Below are 19479 nucleotides of genomic sequence, written 5' to 3' on the forward strand. Positions count from 1 at the left end.
CGGCCGCGTGGGGCGCAGATGCCGCTGGCTGCGAGCGCGAGCTGGGCGCAGCCGCGAGGGACGCGCGGGGGAGGCGAGCGGGAGCCGAAGCCGGAGCCCGAGCCGGAGCAGCAGCGAGTGTTGGCGGGGGACGCCGGGCGCAGCCACGATGGCCGTAGCCGTGGGGAGACAGTCTGTGAGTGCTGGGACTTCGCTTGCTGCGCCCCGTCTGCTGGGTGGTCCCTGCCTGCGGGCGGGTGAGGCAGGAGCCGGGGCGGGGGTTCGGGACGGCTGCGGTGGCCGCGGGTGTGTGCACGGTTCTGCGCGCTCGGAAGGCCAGGAGCTCAGGGGTTCAGCTCCTCCTTGATGCAACAGTGTGTGGCCTCGTCGCACCCCTGTGTCGGGGGTGTGGGCAGAGAAGGACTCTTCCTATTTTCAGAGGCTTCCTGGAGCCGTGGCGGTGCTCGGCTGCCTCCCTCTCGGTGCACCCTGCTCCCCTTGTGGCCGCGGAGAAAGGCGCGGGCTGCGGGGGCTTCCTCCCGGCTCCCCTGATCTCCGACGCGCAGGCCGTGGGGATACTAGCCCAGGCTCCCTGTGTTCATTCGGCTGTAGATGTGGGTTTAGATATAAAAGGGTGGGTTTTCCTTGGTGGCTTCCCCTGCGCATTGTGAAGCCCCGAGCACCCCAGACACCCACCCACTCGGCCGGGGCCCTGCCCAGGATGTGGACAAAAGCCCTAGCCGCACATACACAAAGTTTTCAAAAGACTGCCTTGTCGGGTGGGTGGAAGTCTGGAAATGCTCGGCGGCTGGAAGGCCGGGGGCGGCGGGCGGGGAGGCTCAGATGTGGGGGGAGGCAGGAGCGCGGTGCGTGGAGAATCGAGTGCTTCACTGCCGCGGGCAAGGAGGGAAGGACGGACAGAAGGATGGAAGGAAGGAAAGAAGGGGGATGTTCCAGCCCAGAACTGCCCACAGATCCGGCGGGAGTGCAGCGGACTTAGAGGGCGCGGTCGCGGTGCGCGCTCCGCATCCACTGGCGGTGGGCTCCCCACCTTTTTATTGAAAGGAACGGGGATGGGGGAGTGAGAAAGGCGGAATCTTCTTTCTTCTTCCGTTTCCATTTTTTTAAATAAATTTTTTGGTCAGGGTTTAAAGTCCTGCTTTCACCCCACCGGTTTTGGGGGCTCCCAGATCAAAGTTCTTCCTGCCCTGCCACTGCCTGCTCTTTCTCCCCCTTCTTCCCCTTCCCACAACCATGTAGCTTCAGGTGGTGGCTGGCGAGATTTTTAGATACAAAGTCATCCAGAGCTCCGAGCCCCCAGAAATTTGAGACTGTGAGAGCGCTCAGACTCTCACGGCTAGCTTCCCACCCCCCCAGGCTACCCGCCTTTCATCCCCTGCACCCCCCCCCCACCTTTTTTTATGGGCCCCGCCTCGAGACGTTCTAGGATGCCTTCCTGGTGCTCTCATTTGGCTTAATGGTTCAGCAGCGGCGCGGCGTTTCCAGAGGCGTTCACCCACATTCAGAAAATGTGCAGTGGTCATATGAAACTGTGGCTGTGGCTCCTTCAGGCGTTTAAAACACCAATATTAAGGACAGACTCTGAAGAATGCAGGTCACCGCTGGCACACAAATTGTACACTTCATAATTAGTGGTCAAAGATTGTCGGTACAGAGGATATTTGCATAAAAGTCTCGACCGATCCTTTTACTGATGAGGAAATTGAGGTCCAAAGGGGGCAAATTTATCTGCTTAAATTACCCCTGCCCAGCACCCCTCCCCCGTTCTTATTCAAAAGGCAGAGATTCCGATAACTAAAATAACTTTTATCTGCTTTTCATTCATTGGCGAACTACTGGAGAGTATTTGCGAGTTCAAATAATGGGGGGGGGGTGCTGAGGGGGTGATATCCTTTTCTGTAACGTCTATTACCCTTGCATTCTTGGTCTGGGGCAGGGTGAAAGAAATAATTTGTTGCACATTTTCAATAAATTAGTTCATATATGCCATTTAAATAGGAACAGCATGTGGACTTAAATTTAATTATGTGGCCATAATCAGATCCAACACCGGGTCTGCCAACCAGATGTGTACTTAATCCCACAGAATCCTTGTATAAACCCTCTCTCATGAAAATAGCAGGAATTTTGAAAAGCGTTATGTGTACAGAAGAGGTTAGTTGCTTTGTCTGCACATTCCCTGTTGTCACTGAAATTAAGATTAAGTTACTTACAGTTTAAAAACAGAATATTTGCTTTTTTTTGGACCGAGTTGTGGCAAGGCATTGACTCCAATAAAGATTCATTATTTAAAAAAAAAACAAACTTTTTTTTTTTTCTTTTTAACCAGAGCATTGCTCAGCTCTGATTTATGGTGGTGTGGGGGATTGAAGCTGGAACTTTGGAGCCTCAGGCACGAGAGTCTCTTTGCATAACCATTATGCTATCTACCCCCCCCCCCCCATGACAACCACTTTTCATACAATTTAAAGCAATTACTGAGATGTTTGACTTTGTCCATTTGGTTGCTGTCCCAAGTATGCTATCCGCAGGTGTGTCTTCAAAACAACCCCAGTGTGGTCGGGAGGTGGCCCAGTGGATAAAACATTGGACTCTCAAGCATGAGGTCCTGAGTTTGATCCCCGGCAGCATGTGTACCAGAGTGATGTCTGGTTCTTTCTCTCTCTTCCTATCCCTCTCACTGATAAATAAATAAAATTAAAAAAAAAAAAGGGAGTCGGGCGGTAGTGCAGCGGGTTAAGCGCAGGTGGCGCTAAGCACCAGCGGAAGGATCCCGGTTCGAGCCCCTGGCTCCCCACCTGCAGGGGAGTCACTTCACAGGCGGTGAAGCAGGTCTGCAGGTGTCTGTCTTTCTCTCCCCCTCTCTCTCTGTCCATTTCTCTCTGTCCTATCCAACAACAATGACATCAATAATAACTACAACAACAAAAAAAACAAGGGCAACAAAAGGAATAAATAAATAAATAAATAAAATTTAAAATATATATATATATATATATATAAAACAGTGCAAGCAGATTCCAGAGGCAATCCCCCTTCCCCCACTCTTCCACTTTCTTTCAACAGTTGAGACACCACAGCATGATCTATGGGGGCTGGACTTGAACCTGGACCTCTTGTATGGTAAAGCAGCACTATCCAAGTGAGCTAACTTGGACATGAAGTCCAACTTTTTCACTTAAGAATTTTCTCTCCTGGGGGTCAGGCGGTGGCGCAGTGGGTTAAGCGCATGTGGCGCAAAGCGCAGGGACCGGCAGAAGGATCCCGGTTCGAGCCCCCGGCTCCCCACCTGCAGGGGAGTCGCTTTGCATGCCGTGAAGCAGGTCTGTAGGTGTCTGTCTTTCTCTCCTCCTCTCTGTCTTCCCCTCCTCTCTCCATTTCTCTCTGTCCTATCCAACAATGAACAACATCAACAATGGCAATAATAATAACCACAACGAGGCTACAACAACAAGGGCAACAAAAAGGGGGAAAAATGGCCTCCAGGAGCGGTGGATTCATGGTGCAGGCACCGAGCCTAGCAATAACCCTGGAGGGAAAAAAGAAAAGAATTTTCTCTCCTGCAACCTATGATTTGAACAAAAAGGAAATGTGTGATGAAGGAAAAGAATCACTCCAAAATGGATGTGTGTGAATGGAGTCTCCCAAGTTTTTCTCTTAAAGATAATTTGTTTTTTGTAAATTGCTCAAGAAAATAATGAACTTCTCTTTTTCCTGAAAATTGTTCTTCTCATCTACAGTAAAGAATTTTTGTTCAATGTTCTACTATTTGTATGAGAAAGGATTTATACAGGGATTCTGTGGGATTAATTCCACATCTGTTAGGCAGACCTGATATTGAATATGATTAAAGAAAATTCAGAATCACTTTAGTTTTACACTTTAAAAAATTGAACATTGTAGCGTAATATTCCAAGTATAACATTTTACTGGCCAAAAATTCTTTCTCTCTTTCTTTTTTTGACTCCAGGGTTATTACTGGGCTCAGTGCCTGCACTGAGTCCACTGCTCCTGGTGGCCATTTTTTCCATTGGATAGGACAGAGAAATTGAGAAGGGAAGGGGAGATAGATGGAGAGAAAAAGACATCTGCAGACATGACTTGCTTTGCAGCTTGTGAAGCTTCCCCCTGCAGGTGGGTAGTTGGGGGAGTCTCAAACCTGAGTCCTTGTGGGTCCTTGTACATGTGTGCTTAGCTGGGTGTGCCACCACCTGGCCCCTAGTTAAACATTTTTACATGTAAAAGGTAGGATTTTTCTTATTTAGGTAGCCTCAAAGCTAAGCTCAGAAGTTTCCTATGTGGCTTTGTTGTTGAGAATAAAATTTCAGTTAAGTGTGATGTTTTATTTATTTCCTTTTTAACTTTGACTCCCTACCATTCTCACTGATGATTTTGAGGTGCACTTCTTAGAAGATTCTAAAACTCATCTGTTGTTTTCCTTAGCAAGTCTTCACATTTTGGATGACTTTTTTGTTTGTTTGTTTTGTATTAAAGTCCCAAGAAAGCTATGATCTTTATTTTACATGCAGCATAGTAATTGATGCTACCTGGGAATCCGGCTCTCTGTAGCTGATCCACAATCTTAAAAGTCACCAGGTCTACCAGATTAAAGGGATTTCAGAGGTCACTAAGTTCAGCCTCCTCCCCAGTGTAGCAGTGCTTCTTTATCTTTAACAGAAGGCATAGGTTTGCACTTTTTCTTTTTTTTTTTTTCCTCCAGGGTTATTGCTGGGGCTCTGAATCCACTGCTCCTGGAGACCATTTTTTCTCCTTTGTTACCCCCCTTTTTTTAAATCGTTGTGGTTATTATTATTGTTGGATGGGACAGAGAGAAATTAAGAGAGGAGGGGAGACAGAGAGGGGGAAAGATAAGACACCTGCAGACGTGCTTCACCGCCTATGAAGCGACTCCCCTGCAGATGGGGAGCCAGGGCTCGAACCTGGATCCTAAGAACGGTCCTTGCGCTTCGTGCCACGTGCGGTTAACCCACTGCGCTACCACCTGACTCCCACACTTTTTCAATAGTGAAGATTGTCTGACACCCTTCAAGAAACTTGCTTAATTGTGCTTTTATCTATTAAGGCCAAAGAAATGGAAAATGAAGCTTCTGTACTGTTCTAAGTGCTGGGACACAGCAGAGCACAAGAGTCCCCTTCCTACTTCCGAGAGTTTATGTTTTGAATGATTTAATGTCCATGTGTGTTAAAGTGACTAGCTTCAATGGAATATAGAAGCCATTTAGGGGGAAAGGAAATTATGTATGTTTGCTCCAACAACAGTTGCAATGTAGGTAAAGGATCTTATCTGAGCATCACTATAGGCAGTTGCTGAAGATACAGTAGTCAGTTTGTAGCAGGAAGAGGGAGGGGACTGGCAAGTGTTATTTTCACTTGTTTTAAAATTGCCATTTCTCCGGCTTGAGGATGTGGTGCTGCAGTCATTTGTTAAGGAATGCAAATGATGCTCGAGGTGTGGTAATTTTTAAAGCTTTTAAAAGTGGTATATTAGGAACTGGTTGGTGGCACACCTGGTTGAGCGCACATGTTACAATGTGCAAGGACCTGGGTTTGAGACCCTGGTCCCTGCATGTAGGGGAAAAGCTTTGAAAGTGTTAAAGCAGTGTTGCAGGTGTCTCTCTGCCTCTCTGTCACTATATCACCCTTTCTCTCTCAATTTCTGACTGTCTTTATTAAAAAATAAATAAATAAAGATAATACAAAAAACTTTTTAAAAATGGCAGATTAATTTTTTTAAATCTTTTTAAGATGTCTAGAAAAAGACATCTACATTACAATGAAGAAGAGCCAAGGAACTGACTAAAGAACTAAACTCAAATTATTCCTTTATCTCAAATAATTGTACATTGTATTTTATCAGCTTTTACCTGGTACAAACTACTACTTAGAAACCAGATCTTGTGCCTTGAATGGGCCCTGTTTATGTGAAGGCTCATATAGTAGAGGAAATGGATGCTTAGTGCTTTGAGAGGGGCTGCCCTGTGTCTGTGGTCAGACAAAGGAACTCGTGATTGGGATGACCTGATTGATGACTCTCAGACCCACCGATGATGCCACAGGAGCAGACTACAATCACAGTTTTCTGTGTCTGTTTTTTATAATCCTTAAATTTAGCTTGGGTTTGGGGGTGGGGAACTGTCTCAGCTGTGGTCAGTGAAGCTAGCTATCATTTAAACAAAGACTCAGCCATTCTAAAGCTTCTTTTTTCTTCCCCTAAGGAGACCCATTTTACTATAATTGATACCCCTTTGTTTTCTTTTTCTTTTCTTTTTAAGCCAGATTGACAGAAAACTCCCAGCTAGATAATACCTCTTCTGACCCACTCAGACCTGCTGGCAGGCCATCATTGCAGGCTGTGTAGAACATTAAAACGATACTTGGTCTATGGTAATGCAGACAGGCTTCTGAAAGGAGTTTGCTGGGTGATGAAAATCAGATTTGCATCATTCTGTGCCTGTTCCTGGTCTGAGCAGAGCCGAGGCATTCAAGCCAACGTTGTATAGTCTGTGGTGTGAGGGACTATCCCTGAATGTAGGAAGCTGAGTTTTAGCTATATGCTGTCTCCCAGATGTGCTTTAGAGTCTTTTAAGAAGTGAACCTCAAAATCATCAGTGAGAATGGAGAAACTATAGGTCAAAGTTAAAATAGAAACAGAAGTGTTAAACTTAACTGAAGTTTTTATTCCCAGTATAACATAGCCATATAGAAATGATGATACATTTATGTATCATTTACATTTTATGGACGGGCTGGATGAGGTGGGTGACTTCCTGCTCCCAGCTAGTCTTAGTGTCTAGCAAGTGGGGGCTTTGTTCTCTGCTCTCTCTTTTGGATATATTATAAATTGTGCTAAAAATTTATATAACATAAAATGTACCTGCTTGTTTTTTGGTGATTGAACAACATTCCATTGTATCTATATCTATGCTTTTTTTCCCTTTCTAATTATTTTCTTATAGAAAAAGAACCCCAGTGCTGGGGGGAATAGCATAGTAGTTATGCCAAAGACTTCATTGAGCCTGAGGCTCTGAAGTCCCAAGCTCAATCCCCAGTATCACCGTAAGCCAGAGCTGAGCAGTGCTCTGTTCTCTCTGTATATCTATCTCTAAAATAAAGTTACAAAAAAAGGGAAGAAAAAAGAATACAGGTTCTTTATTAAAAACAAAACAAAAAAGGATCCCAATAATAATATAGGTTAGAAATTGAAAAAAAAAAAAAAAAAAAAGCTGCAAACCACTCATGCACCAAGAATTCTTGGCTTCCCCTATCAGCTTTATCAGTTATCTCCTTTTTGTTTTTGATGTGCAGGTGCTGAGGATATAACGTTAAGATCCCAACCTCCTGCTCTTACCAAATTTCTCTAAAGCATGACTGAGCAGTAGGGCTTATTGAGGGAAGTGAGGTGGAAGAGTGTTCAAGTCAAGGGAAAAGCATGTATAGGTTCTGGGAATGAGTCAGAGTGTCTTAAGGGAAGGCCAGAGTAGTTGGGACATCTGCAGCCAGGTGGGGTAGAGAGCAGGCAGACAGGAGGTGAAGAGATGAGAAGTGACCAGGCAAGGTTGTGCATGTATTTATTCACTGTGGAGGTCTGTACAGGTTTTGTGTCTTGTGCCTGACCCCCAACTAGGATACCTTAGCTTCCTGCTTTTTTTTTTCTTCCCCTCCAGGGCTATTGTTGGGGCTTGGTGCCTGCACTACGAATCCACTGCTCCTGGAGGCTACTTTTTTCCCTTTTGCTGCCCTTGTTGTTATTATTATTGTTACTGCTGTTGTTGTTAATGGATAGGACAGAAATTGAGAGAGAACAAGAAGACAGAGAGGGGCAGAGAAAGATTGACACCTGCAGACCTGCTTCGCTGCTTGTGAAGCAACCTCCCAGCAGGTGGGGAGCCGGGCCTCCAACTGGGATCCTTATGCCAGTCCTTGCACATGGCGCACCATGTGTGCTTAACCCCTATGCTACTGCCCGACCCCCCTTAGCTTCCTTGATGAGGTTTTTTTTTTTTTTTTTTGTTAGTTAGTTTTACTTTATTTATTTTTAGATACAGAGACAGGGGTGATGGAGAAGGGGAAAGACACTTTCAGCCCTGCTTCACTGCTTGTGAAGCTTCCCCCTCTGCAAGTGGGTTCCAGGGGCTTAGAACCAGGGTCCTAGTGCATTGTTATATGTGTTTTACCAGATGCTCCACCACCTGGCCACTTGGCTGATGGAAAACATTGAAAAATATGGAGTACCAGTCTTTCAGGACTCAGTGGAGATGCATGGGAGGTATTAATTCCTTTCATGACCAAATTGAATTATTAATGAATCCAGGAATTGAAGACTGAGAAAAGGGCATGAGGAGGAGGAAAAAGAGGAGGAACATCTCCAGTATAGGCCTGTGTCTCTCTGGTCATCAGGATTGAGTCCTACCTCAACATGTAGAACTAGAAACCTCAATTTTCTCAGAGACTGAAGCAGGGAGGTTACAGTGGGGACCTGGGGGATGGGTGTGCAGGTGGGATGCAAGTAGGACTTTCCATGCCCAGGACTGCAGGAGGCAGGCAGTGTTGTCCAGAGAGGAAAAATCCAACCCCCACTACTTCCTCAGAAAGTAGGAACAAAGTCTGTTACAATCAGGTTCTTTTAACACTTAATACCTTTTTCATTAATTTCATCCCTTTGTGTACTGTTTTCATGCCAGTGTGGGTTTTGTGGGTCTTAGCTGAGGGTGCTGTTTGAATTTACTCAGACCTGCTGTTGGACAGCAAAGGCTTGACTAGAAATCTCAGTGGAAAGGAAGCTGGTCAGCAACTTGAATTTAATTTTTTTTTTGAAGTTGTCAAGATAGTTTTATTGTTTCCAAATTCCCCAGAAGCAATAGAAATAAGGAAACTGAGGCACAAAGAAATTAGCACTTATTTAATATGCTCCAGCCAGTGAGTGGGAGAGCAAGGCTTTAGAGCCAGTGGCTCTTAGACATACTTACGGATCATACTTACAGACAGCTTAATTAAGCCACAGTAACAAATTGGACATAGTGGCACTGACTTGCAAGTCAGAGGTTTCTTTCTCCCTTCCTCAGTGACCTTGTCTGCTCCATCCTCTGAGATCGACTTGTGCTCTGTTAACCCTAGGACACAGGCTGAGGACATATCCTCTTCTGGACATTGCCAGGCTGGTGGCAAAGGAAAAAGCCATACTGAACCCTGTGCTGACTGTCCCAGGTCTCATATGGGTCACTTCCTCCTGAATGCCATTGACCAAAGTAGATGGTCCCAAGTCAGCAGGATGAGATGGACACATTTCCTGTGGCTGGGGTTCTGCCCAGCACTTGGCCAAGCTGGAGGGGCAGGGCGTTAACAGCAAGCAGAGTCCCTCATAATTCCCCGGTCAGAGGAACTTTGCTATTTTTCAGAATTGTCTCCCTGCCTTAAAATTTTTCTCACTCCTTGGCCTGACTTACTCCACATAGCCATGATAGAATGAGTATGTGTGCTGTGCTGAGCAACCAGAAGGAATTGAAGGCAGAGAGTATGATTATTTCTGTTGTTGACTGATGATAAACTTCTAGTAGCCTTCTCACCAAGTAAGTGAAGGGTGGTGACCCTTCGGAAGACATTCTGTGCTATTCTCTGCTGGCCTCAGCTGGGTGGGGGGGGGGGGGGGCGGGCGGTGTAGCAAGTACTCTGGGAAATGGTTTCCAGGCCATTAGGACTTCCAGCTGCTTGACAGAATTATTTCCCTTGGGAAACTTCCAAACCAGCTTTTTCCCAGCCCGTCTGTCCCTAAATGCAGAGACATCAGAAGACTCGCCGCTCTCCCTGCTTTGTTTCTCAGAGAGGCAGTAGTGTATGGTATTCAGGTCAGGAATGTGGGCACTGGAGCCAGAATGCTGGGGCTGTGGGTATCAGCTCTGCCATCTCACCACCTCTGTGACCTTAGGCATGCTACTTCTTAACCTGTGTTAAGAATGTTAACATTCCTTATCCATCAAATGATAACAGTCTCTGCCACAGAGGCTTATGGGATTAAATGAGTTTATACATACATAATGCTTGCAATGGTGCGTGAGATTTGCATCCCCAAAATGAGGGAAATGAAAAATGAAATAGCAATAATTTCATATCAAGTACTGTAATCAAACTAGAACTGCCAACCTGGCTCACACTCCATCCATCACACCAGGCAGTGGGCATTTGCCCCTTCTGCACACCTGAAGTGGGCACCATTGAGGCACAGCTCAAAACACCAACTCCATTTGCTATCATGTCGTCAGACTTTTCTGTCTCTTGTAGTAGGAATTGTCTATAGCACTTCCATGCTAGCCATATCGTGTTCTGTCTGGAGCACCCTCTCACTGTCCCATTATCTGTGTTATTTTGTATATTTTAGCATTTATATATTTGGTTGTTGCTGGGGCTTTACCATTCTAGACTGATTTTTTTTTAAGATAAATTATTAATGAGAGAGAGAGCCACACACCATCATTCTGGACACATACCATGATACTGGGGTCAAACTCTGGACCCCATTCTTGAAACTTCAATGTTTTAGATATTTAATGAAAGACTTCAAACTATTATAAAAACTAAACTCAGGGGGGAAAAATACTTGCTGTATCACAATATTTTCATGATTTTCATTTCTAGTGCCTTGAAATGAAACAGTTAGTGGAACTACTTATTTCTGAGTCTGTAGTGCTGTAACTTAGCCATTTCAAGTCAATTACACTTGTAGTCTAGGAGCTAGATACAGAGCATTAGGGGAAATGTTTTTATACATGAGCTGTGAACTTGGGCAACACTTAAAACTTCAAACAATTGGAAAATGTGGAGCTTATATTGTCTACATATTGGACAAGTGAAGTAATTCTTGAAACAACTAATTTACTAGTATTCAGTGATTTTTTTTTTTTTAAGGGCCCAAATAAAGTATCCACCTTAGAATTTTTATGGTAATTGGCCAAGTGGCCCAGGTATATGCTCAGTGGCCCTGGGCTCAACCCTAGCACCACACATGTAGGGACATTGATTCTCTCTCTCTCTCTCTCTCATAAAAGTAAATAAATCTGTGGGAGTATGTGTGTGTGTGGTGCACACATAGGGAGCTGGTTAAATCATCCTGATTTTATGCACCTGCTTCAGGGATGTGTTTTGATAAGGTGGCAGATATCCTCTGAAATGCTACAAACCGAATTGATTTATTCTCCTGTTATCCCCAAATCTGCTACCTCTGCTTCACTATGAAGACTTGCTTGACTTTTGGTGTGGGTGGGAAATATAAGACTGCCTTCACCTGATAGAATGGCTATTGTATGCATACCTCTTTGTTTTCAAAGCCTCTTTCAAACTGGAGTTAACCTCAGCCTCATCTCCCCTGGGGAGTGTGGGATGTCTGCAGCTGCAGCATAGTTTTAACCCTGAGCCCTCAAAAGAAGCTTTTCAGTTGCTGGTAATCAAGTTTGCCCCATTCAGAGACTAAACTCTTAAGGTATTTTATGGACTTAAGGCAGAAAATTCATGTAATTAAGATACAATTTTAGCTATTAGAGTGACTAATCATGTTGCTATTACCTGCTGTCCCCACACTGGTTTACTTCCATGAGAACCTGAGTCTAAACTGGATTTTATTTATTTAATTATTTTTTTGACATCAATGGGGATTTGTGTTTGTATGGTTTCATTGCTCCCGATGGAGTCTCTTTGTGTCATTTAGAGAGTGAGTAACAGTGAGAGAGAGCCTTCAAGAGGAGACAACACAGTATTGCTCTACTGTTTGTGATGCTTCCTCCATGTAGGTGTTCTCTTGTGGTGGCCGGGATCTTGAACCTAGGTCCTTGAGCATGGTGAAGTGTGCTCTACTGGCTAAGCTATCCCTCTACCCCCCACCCCAACACACATACTGGATTGGATATGAGTACAATAGGGAAAGCATTGGCGATCAACCTGGTGCCTTCATCTGCTATTTGGATGTAGGACTTACCAGAACTACTATTAGAAAGAAAGTTGGGTTCTGAGGGGAGCTGTGGGTACAGGTTTGCCTAGCCTTCATAGTCCCAAGTGGTCCTCTGGTTATGACTCAGAAAGCAAGAACTTCCAAGCAGAATTTCCATGGGTCAGAATGGTTCAGCTTATATACTAGTGTAAAAAGGTGAAGGTGCTTATAAGAAGCAGTGCTCTCAATACATAAGAGAGCAGTGTAGCTACAGACATAGTGGAGATATATAAGAATGATCCTGCCGCCATACAGAAAATCGAGTCAATAAGAAGCCCAGGAATGAAGTTCTGTCTCAAAATACCTCTTGCTCAGAAGAAATCAAGCTTCCTTAGGGCTCAGGAATGGACCTCTCAGAGCTAATAAATCAAATTATAGTTTCCTGTGAAGATTTTTCAGATAAATACAGTAATAAAAATATTGATTCACCAGAACAAAAGATAAATTACAAATTGTTCAACCCCTGTACCTAATAGCTCTGAATAAAATAATTTGTACTAGATAGGATGACATTTTTCTCCTGATAGTCTAACACATGTCCTGGTTGAATATCATTCTGTATATAGAGTATATGGATGGGTTTAAGAAAGTTAGCAGGTGCTGGGCAGTAGCATCCCCAGTTGAGTTCACACATTACCATCTACAAAGACCTGGGTTTAAGCCCCTTCCCCACCTGGAGACCTCATGGTCCCTATCCTATCCAAAAAAAAGCACACTTGGCATTTTTAAACTTCCTTTACACCCTGATATAAGAGGTCATCTGTTCTTATGTGTCTTCATTTTTTTCTTAGGTTGTACAAGAATAAAGGGAAATACATTTTTGGAAACAAAGTCTTATTTTGGAAAGGTGAGGTTAGTTATGTAATCTTTAAAATTCTTTTTTAAAATTATCTTTTTAAAAACATTTTTATTTATTACTGGATAGAGACAGAAATTGAGAGGGGAGAGAGAGAGAGAGAGAGAGAGATATCGGCAGCTCTGTTTCACCTCTCATGAAGCTTTTCCCCTACAGGTGGGGACCAGGGGCTTGAATCTAGGTCCTCGCACACTTTAATGTAAGCACTTAACCAGGGTGGCCACTGCTTGGCCCCATCTTTAAAATTCTTTTTTGAGAGATACACATGCAGAAACACACAAAACATGGGTCATGTGCACAAAGATGTTCTCCGTCTGTCTATCTCATTATATATAGCTGAAAGCTTGGACTAAAGTCTTCAGAGCCAGTCTTCCTGTATTTTTATATCCATCCAAGTGTTTTGACTTTTTGGTCCAGATGACTCATTCTAGCTATCCTTGCATAATCTCCCACCAGCAGTTTAGTTTAATCTTTAATCCCAACCATGAGAAAATAAAGTGTTCAAAAAGCAAGTAGAAAGTTGTCTTTTAAATTTCTACTCCAAAATAAAGGACATGGAGGGAAAAATCTTAGGAAACTGGAAGTTGAAGTATGTGATTTTTTTTTCCCTCTGCCCCCATTTTTTCAAATTAAAAGCAGTCATTTGTCAGGGTTTTCCCTCTTAAGCATACATTCAGAATATTATTGCTAATTCACACCTTGCTTGGCCACTGAACTCACAGCACACATTCCAGTGATGTCCTAATTCAAGTTGTGCAATTTCACTCATTTTTCCTGTAATGAGATTTCAGTAGGTAGTTAGTTGATCTTCACAGCAATGTTGTGAAGGAGTTTGATTAGCTGTTATTCTTGACTTCTATTGGATGTATCAGAACTCACACTTGCCCAACACACAGTGATCATCTTTAGGTTAAGTGTCCTAAACTGTTGGTTACATTCTTAGCAAATCTAAGGGCTACCCCAGGCTGCAGAACAGTAGAAATTTCTGTAGTGATGCAATGTGTTTTGTTTTGGTTTTGCATTGCTCAGTATGGCAGCTACTAGCCATATATGGGTATTGAACACTGGAAATGTGACTGGAGCAATTGAGAAGTAAATTTATTTTTAAAAATTTAATTACATTTAAATACTTAAATAGCCATATGTGTGGCCAGGCAGGTGACTGACTCATAGTAAATCACTGGACTTGCATGCATGAGGTCCTGAGTTGATTACTGGCACTACATATGTTAGGGTCACATTCTGACTTTCTCTCTTCTAAATATCTCTTTAAATATTAAAGGCTGGAGAGATGGCATAGTGGTTATGCAAAGAGACATTCATGCCTGAGGCTCCAAGGTCCCAGGTTCAATCCCTGGAACCATCATAAGCCAGAGCTGAACAGTGTTCTGGATAAATAAGAAATAAATAAAAATAGCCATTTTTAAATTTTAATTCTTATTATTTTCCCCCCTTTTGTTGCCCTTGTTGTGGTTATTGTTGTTGTTGATGTCGCTCATTGTTGGATAGGACAGAGAGAAATGGAGAGAGGAGGGGAAGACAGAGACGGGGAGAGAAAGACAGACATCTGCAGACCTGCTTCACCACCTGTGACGCGGCTGCCCTGCAGGTGGGGAGCCGGAGGCTTGAACCAGGATCCTTATGCTGGTCCTTGTGCTTTGCGCCACATGTGCTTAACCCACTGCGCTACCGCCCGACCCCCCAAAATAACCATTTATGTCTTGAGATTAGCCATATTTTATTGCACAGGTTTAGGAATATACTTTAGAAATATTTACAATCTGACCTCTCTTGGTGCTTAGAAAAAAAATTGAAAGAATTCAAAACACAAACAAGGGTAGAGAGAATGTTAGAATGAGCCTGGTTTACTTCTAACCTCTCTCCATCTCTACCTGCCATGTTATTCAAGGGTTAGCTGTATAGATATGAGATATTCTGTATCTTTGTAATATTTTATTACAGTCATCCACGTGATAAAAACCCAAGCACAAGCCCAGAATGGAACAATCACTATACCCAACTTATTTTGAAGATCAGAAAGCTCAAAGAAAACAAGTTTCCCTAGAGCTCAGGCATGGGTCTCTGAGAGCTAATAATCTGAATCACAGTTTTTATGAAGATTTTTCAGATAAAGACAATAATATTATTGACCAAGTGCATATGGAAACACACCCACTACTGAAAAACTGTTAGCCTCTCTTGCCTGTGCTTAAATTGGACTTTGAGTTTATGGGTATTTCAAACAGTTAAATATTATCCATATACAATATTGATCCTTGAGTTTTATTGATGCCAGCAGTGCTATAGAGTCATAGGATCTTTAAAAGGTAAAAAGCAAGCTAAGGGTAATTTTTGGCCTATTCTCCTTGGAACTGTCAGTTTCAGAAAGTAGCAGCTTGGTTTGACCTGTGAATGATCCTCATCACACTTGCTAGATCCACGAAGACTGGCTGAGTTAAAACTTGCAGTGCTAAGTCACTCTTACCTGGTTTTCATCCTTTCTTCCTTCTTGCCTTTCTCTATCTCCCTTTCTTTTACCAGACAGTAAATTCTTTTATTAACAAGTATTATAAACAGACAATATTATTCTTATTTAAAAACCATGAATGCCACACTGGTGAATATACAGCTTATGAATGACTTAAATATTTCTCTTTCAAAAATATTTATTTATTTATTTATTAGATAAGAGAGAAATTGAGAGGGCAGGGAAAGATTGGGAGAGAGAAAGAGAGACACCTGCAACACTGTTTCACCACTTGTGGTGGAGACGGGGGGCTTGAACCTGGGTTCTTGTGTTTTGTAACGTGTGTTCACCCAGGTGCGCCAACACCCAGCCCATATTTCTCCTTTTAAAATGCAATACACAGCATGTAAAAACCTATAGGGGGCAGAGGGGTGGTGCACCTGCTTGAGCACACATGCTACAATGTGAAAGGACTTGGGTTCAAGCTTACGGTCTTCACCTGTAGGGGGGAAGTTTTGCAAATGGTGAAGCAGTACTGCAGGTGTCTCTCTCTCCCTCTCTATCTCCCCCTTCCCTCTTGATTTCTGGCCATCTCTGTCCATTAAATAAAGATAAAAAAGTAAAAACCTAAACAAAGTAGCTATATATGGATACATGATTGATGTGTCTAAAATGATACATATACTGCATAATTAATGTTAATTATGTGATCAGTACATTTTTTTCTCCCCCCCACCAGTAGATTTTTCTATATGATTCTTTTTATGCTTTACTTTCCCTAGAAAGTGGATTCTGAACTTTTCTAAAGTTGGTACAATCAGGCTATCCCTGTACATCAAATTTTATTTCATCACAAACTTAGTAAACTGATAACACTAAAAAATGTTTCATTTTCGTATTCATCAAATGTCTGCCAGTGGTAAAAAATAAGCATGTGAATATATTCTGTAAATCCTACAGCATTACTGATCCTAGTTTTGCTACAGATGATTCTTTTTGCTAACCCTGCTGGGAATATATTTATTGCTGTTCAGAAGAGATGCAGCATCATCAAGTGTGTGTCTAGTATAGTCCATAGCAGGACACTCTTGGAGTTTTATGAGCTCCAAAGAGTGAAAAATCCACAAAGAAAAATCCACTGCTCAGTTTCTGTCATCTGGGTGCATGCATCTGGATGCCATTCACTCTTGAGTTTGACAAGTCCATTTAGCTCAAGACAGCATTACCTTAAATGTTCAGACTTCCATACACCTTCATCTTGGCCTTCAGGTGGTTCAAGAATTTTGTCAATATTGAAACTATCTGCTTTTAAGCTCTGTTGAATAGCTAGTGTACTGTCCATTTCATCAAAGTGCTCATCAGGCCAATTATAGAAATCCTGTGCCTTAGTGCTTAGCCTATTCCGCCTCAACATAGTGCCCAAGTGACCATAGTGCCCAAGTCTGGGTGGCTGGAGTCCTGTTTTTATTTATTTATTTATTTATTTATTTATTTATTTATTTATTCCCTTTTGTTGCCCTTGTTGTTTTATTGTTGTAGTTATTGATGTCGTCGTTGTTGGATAGGACAGAAATGGAGAGAGGAGGGGAAGACAGAGAGGGGGAGAGAAAGAGAGACACCTGCAGACCTGCTTTATCACTTGTGGAGCGACTCCCCTGCAGGTGGGGAGCCCGGGGTTTGAACCGGGATCCTTACAGGGCCCTGTCCTTGCGTTTTGCGCCATGGTGTGCTTAACCCGCTGCGCTACTGCCTGACTCCCCTGTTTTTATTTTTTATTATGATAGAGACAGAAATAGGGTGAGAGGGCAGAAGAGGGAGAGAGAGAAAGAGAAAGAAAAGTTCTTTTCCTGCAGGAGAGGATGGGGGCTTGAACTCTTCATGCTTGTAACTTTCACGCTTTACTGCTTGTGCCACCACCTAATCCCTCTACCTGGCTTTTAAGAGTTTTTGTTTTTTTTCAAGCTCTTTCAGAATAGAGGTGTAATTCCTAAGTCTCCTTGTGGTTCTGGGGATTTCTCTGGTGAAGAGAGATTTTATCAGTCATGACAAGATAAATTTTATTTTTTGGGTGGAAAATTTATCTCCAATACTGGTGAAGATTATTATAAGAAATACTGGTCTTAATTATTTTTGTTTATGAAAAAAACCCCTAGTAGCCAGCACATTTTGGTCACTAAGGAAATAATGGTGTCATTTTTTTTGTTTTGTTTTGTTTTGGGTAACATAAAGCAAGAATTGTTGCTTACACTTTTGTATTTGAATTTAGGAGTTAATAATGATTTCTTCCTATGGTAGAGTGCAGTAGATGTATATTCTAAATTTGGAACCCTGTAATCAGGGTCTCGAGATTTAAGAAGAGTGAATTTTGTGATGGTATAAAAGGATCTTGTATCATCAGAATGTTCCCAAGTCTTGGCTCAGCTGTTTTATTGATGGAAAAAGATAATGTGCTTTAGAAGGAGCATCGTTAGCCATTTCAGTGACATTCAGAACAACTGTCAGCCTGCACTTGAAGCTGTTTGCCATTCCTTTTCATAGTGGAGAATCTGCCTTTGCATGGTGTTCTTTTTGCCTTTTGTTAGCCACATTCCTGAAGAGAGAGCAGAGCAGAGCAGAGCTGTGTCTACTCTCATCATCTGCAGCTTATTTCAGTTTGTTTTTATTTCGTGGATCCTGGACATGGAGAATAGTTGGTAAACACCTTACATAGAAATGTTACCAGGTCTTAAGATTTGTGCCAGTTTTGCAAACAATACCCCTGTGAAGTAACCTACCTTATTTTCAGTTGACAAGAGATATTTGAACCCATGGTAGGATGACTAAGAAATAGATTAGGAAGATGCTTTGTCAAATAAGTTGCCTTGTCTTTTTCATGCAAGAGAGACAAAGTAGGAAGGCTTTTTAAATGACTTTGACCTGACTAGGAAGTTATAGCACTTATTTTCAGCAAAGCGGGTACCAGTGTAGTATGCATAGCAATTTCTATAATGCATTAAATTTACAGATTTTACAAAGTTTTTATAATCAAATTTAAATCTAACACATCATTAAAAAGAAATGTAGACTTTATTTTTTTCTTTTTTAATGAATTATTTTAAGTTATCTTTACTTATTGCATAAAGACAGCCAGAAATTGAGACAGAAGAGGTTGATAGAGTAAGAGAGATGCTTGCAGCAGCACTGCTTCACCACTTGAAAAGCTTTCCCTCTGTAAGTTGGGACCAAAAAGAAAAAAAGGAAAAATAAATCCACCCCCATTCGCTATATAGAGGACATGTTCTTGCAAAGCAACATTTGCGTTGGCTTACCCTCCACACACTAGAGACGTCTTACTCACCACTTGTAAAGTTTTCCCCTGCAGATGGGGACCAGGGGCCTGAACCCAGGTCCTTGCGCATTGTAATGTGAACTCAGCCATGTGCGCCACCACCCGGTCCCAGAAATGTACACTTTCTGTGTTGTAATCTGGATTTCAATTAATGACTTTTTTTTCTTTCTATAGTTTAAACAATGTTTAACTTGGGGCCAGGCAGTAGCCTTGTCTCTCCCTCAGAGAGAGAGGGAGAGAAATTTAATTTGAAGTATCCATAGCTATAGTGAGAAATGAAAATTTACCTCATGCTTTTTAATATATTTTAGTTAATGATTTATTGATTGATTTTTAAAAAAAAATTTTTTTATTTATAAAAAGGAAACTGATAAAACCATAGGAGTACAGCTTCGCACAGTTCCCACCACCAGAACTCTGTATCCCATCCCCTCCCCTGATAGCTTTCCTATTCTTTAACCCTCTGGGGGTATGGACCCAAGGTCATTGTGGGATGCAGAAGGTTGAAGGTCTGGCTTTTGTAATTGCTTCCCAGCTAAACATGGGCATTGACAGGTCGATTCATACTCCCATCCTGTCTCTCTCTTTCCCTAGTGGGGAAGGGCTCTAGGGAAGTGAAGCTCCAGGACACATTGGTGGGGTTGTCTGTCCAGGGAAGTCTGGTTGCATCCTGCTAGCATCTGGAACCTGGTGGCTGAAAAGAGAGTTAACATACAAAGCCAAACAAATTGTTGACCAATCATGGACTTAAGGGCTGGAATAGTGCAGATGAAGAGTTGGGGGGGGGGTTTCCTCCATTTTGTAGATAGCTAGTAGGCATATTTTAGTTAAAT

At 42.6% G+C, this 19479-nt stretch overlaps 1 protein-coding gene and 1 pseudogene across 5 annotated transcripts in view; one reads left to right on the top strand and one right to left on the bottom strand.

Moving 5' to 3' along the window:
* Nucleotides 1-19479, top strand: part of SEPTIN11 (septin 11) — a 103247-nt gene continuing 83768 nt past the window's right edge. For 4 of the 5 annotated variants that reach the window (XM_007519826.3, XM_060187910.1, XM_060187909.1 and 1 more), the window contains exon 1: nt 1-175. In XM_007519826.3, the coding sequence (XP_007519888.2) occupies nt 149-175 (27 nt within the window). In that variant the 5' untranslated portion in view covers nt 1-148. The remainder of the gene's footprint in view (nt 176-19479) is intronic. The other variant, XM_007519824.3, reaches the window with a different exon arrangement.
* LOC103110655 (MOB-like protein phocein) lies at nt 15647-16732 on the bottom strand (annotated as a pseudogene).

The sequence above is a fragment of the Erinaceus europaeus genome, chromosome 3, assembly GCF_950295315.1.
Source record: "Erinaceus europaeus chromosome 3, mEriEur2.1, whole genome shotgun sequence".
NCBI lineage: Eukaryota > Metazoa > Chordata > Mammalia > Eulipotyphla > Erinaceidae > Erinaceus > Erinaceus europaeus.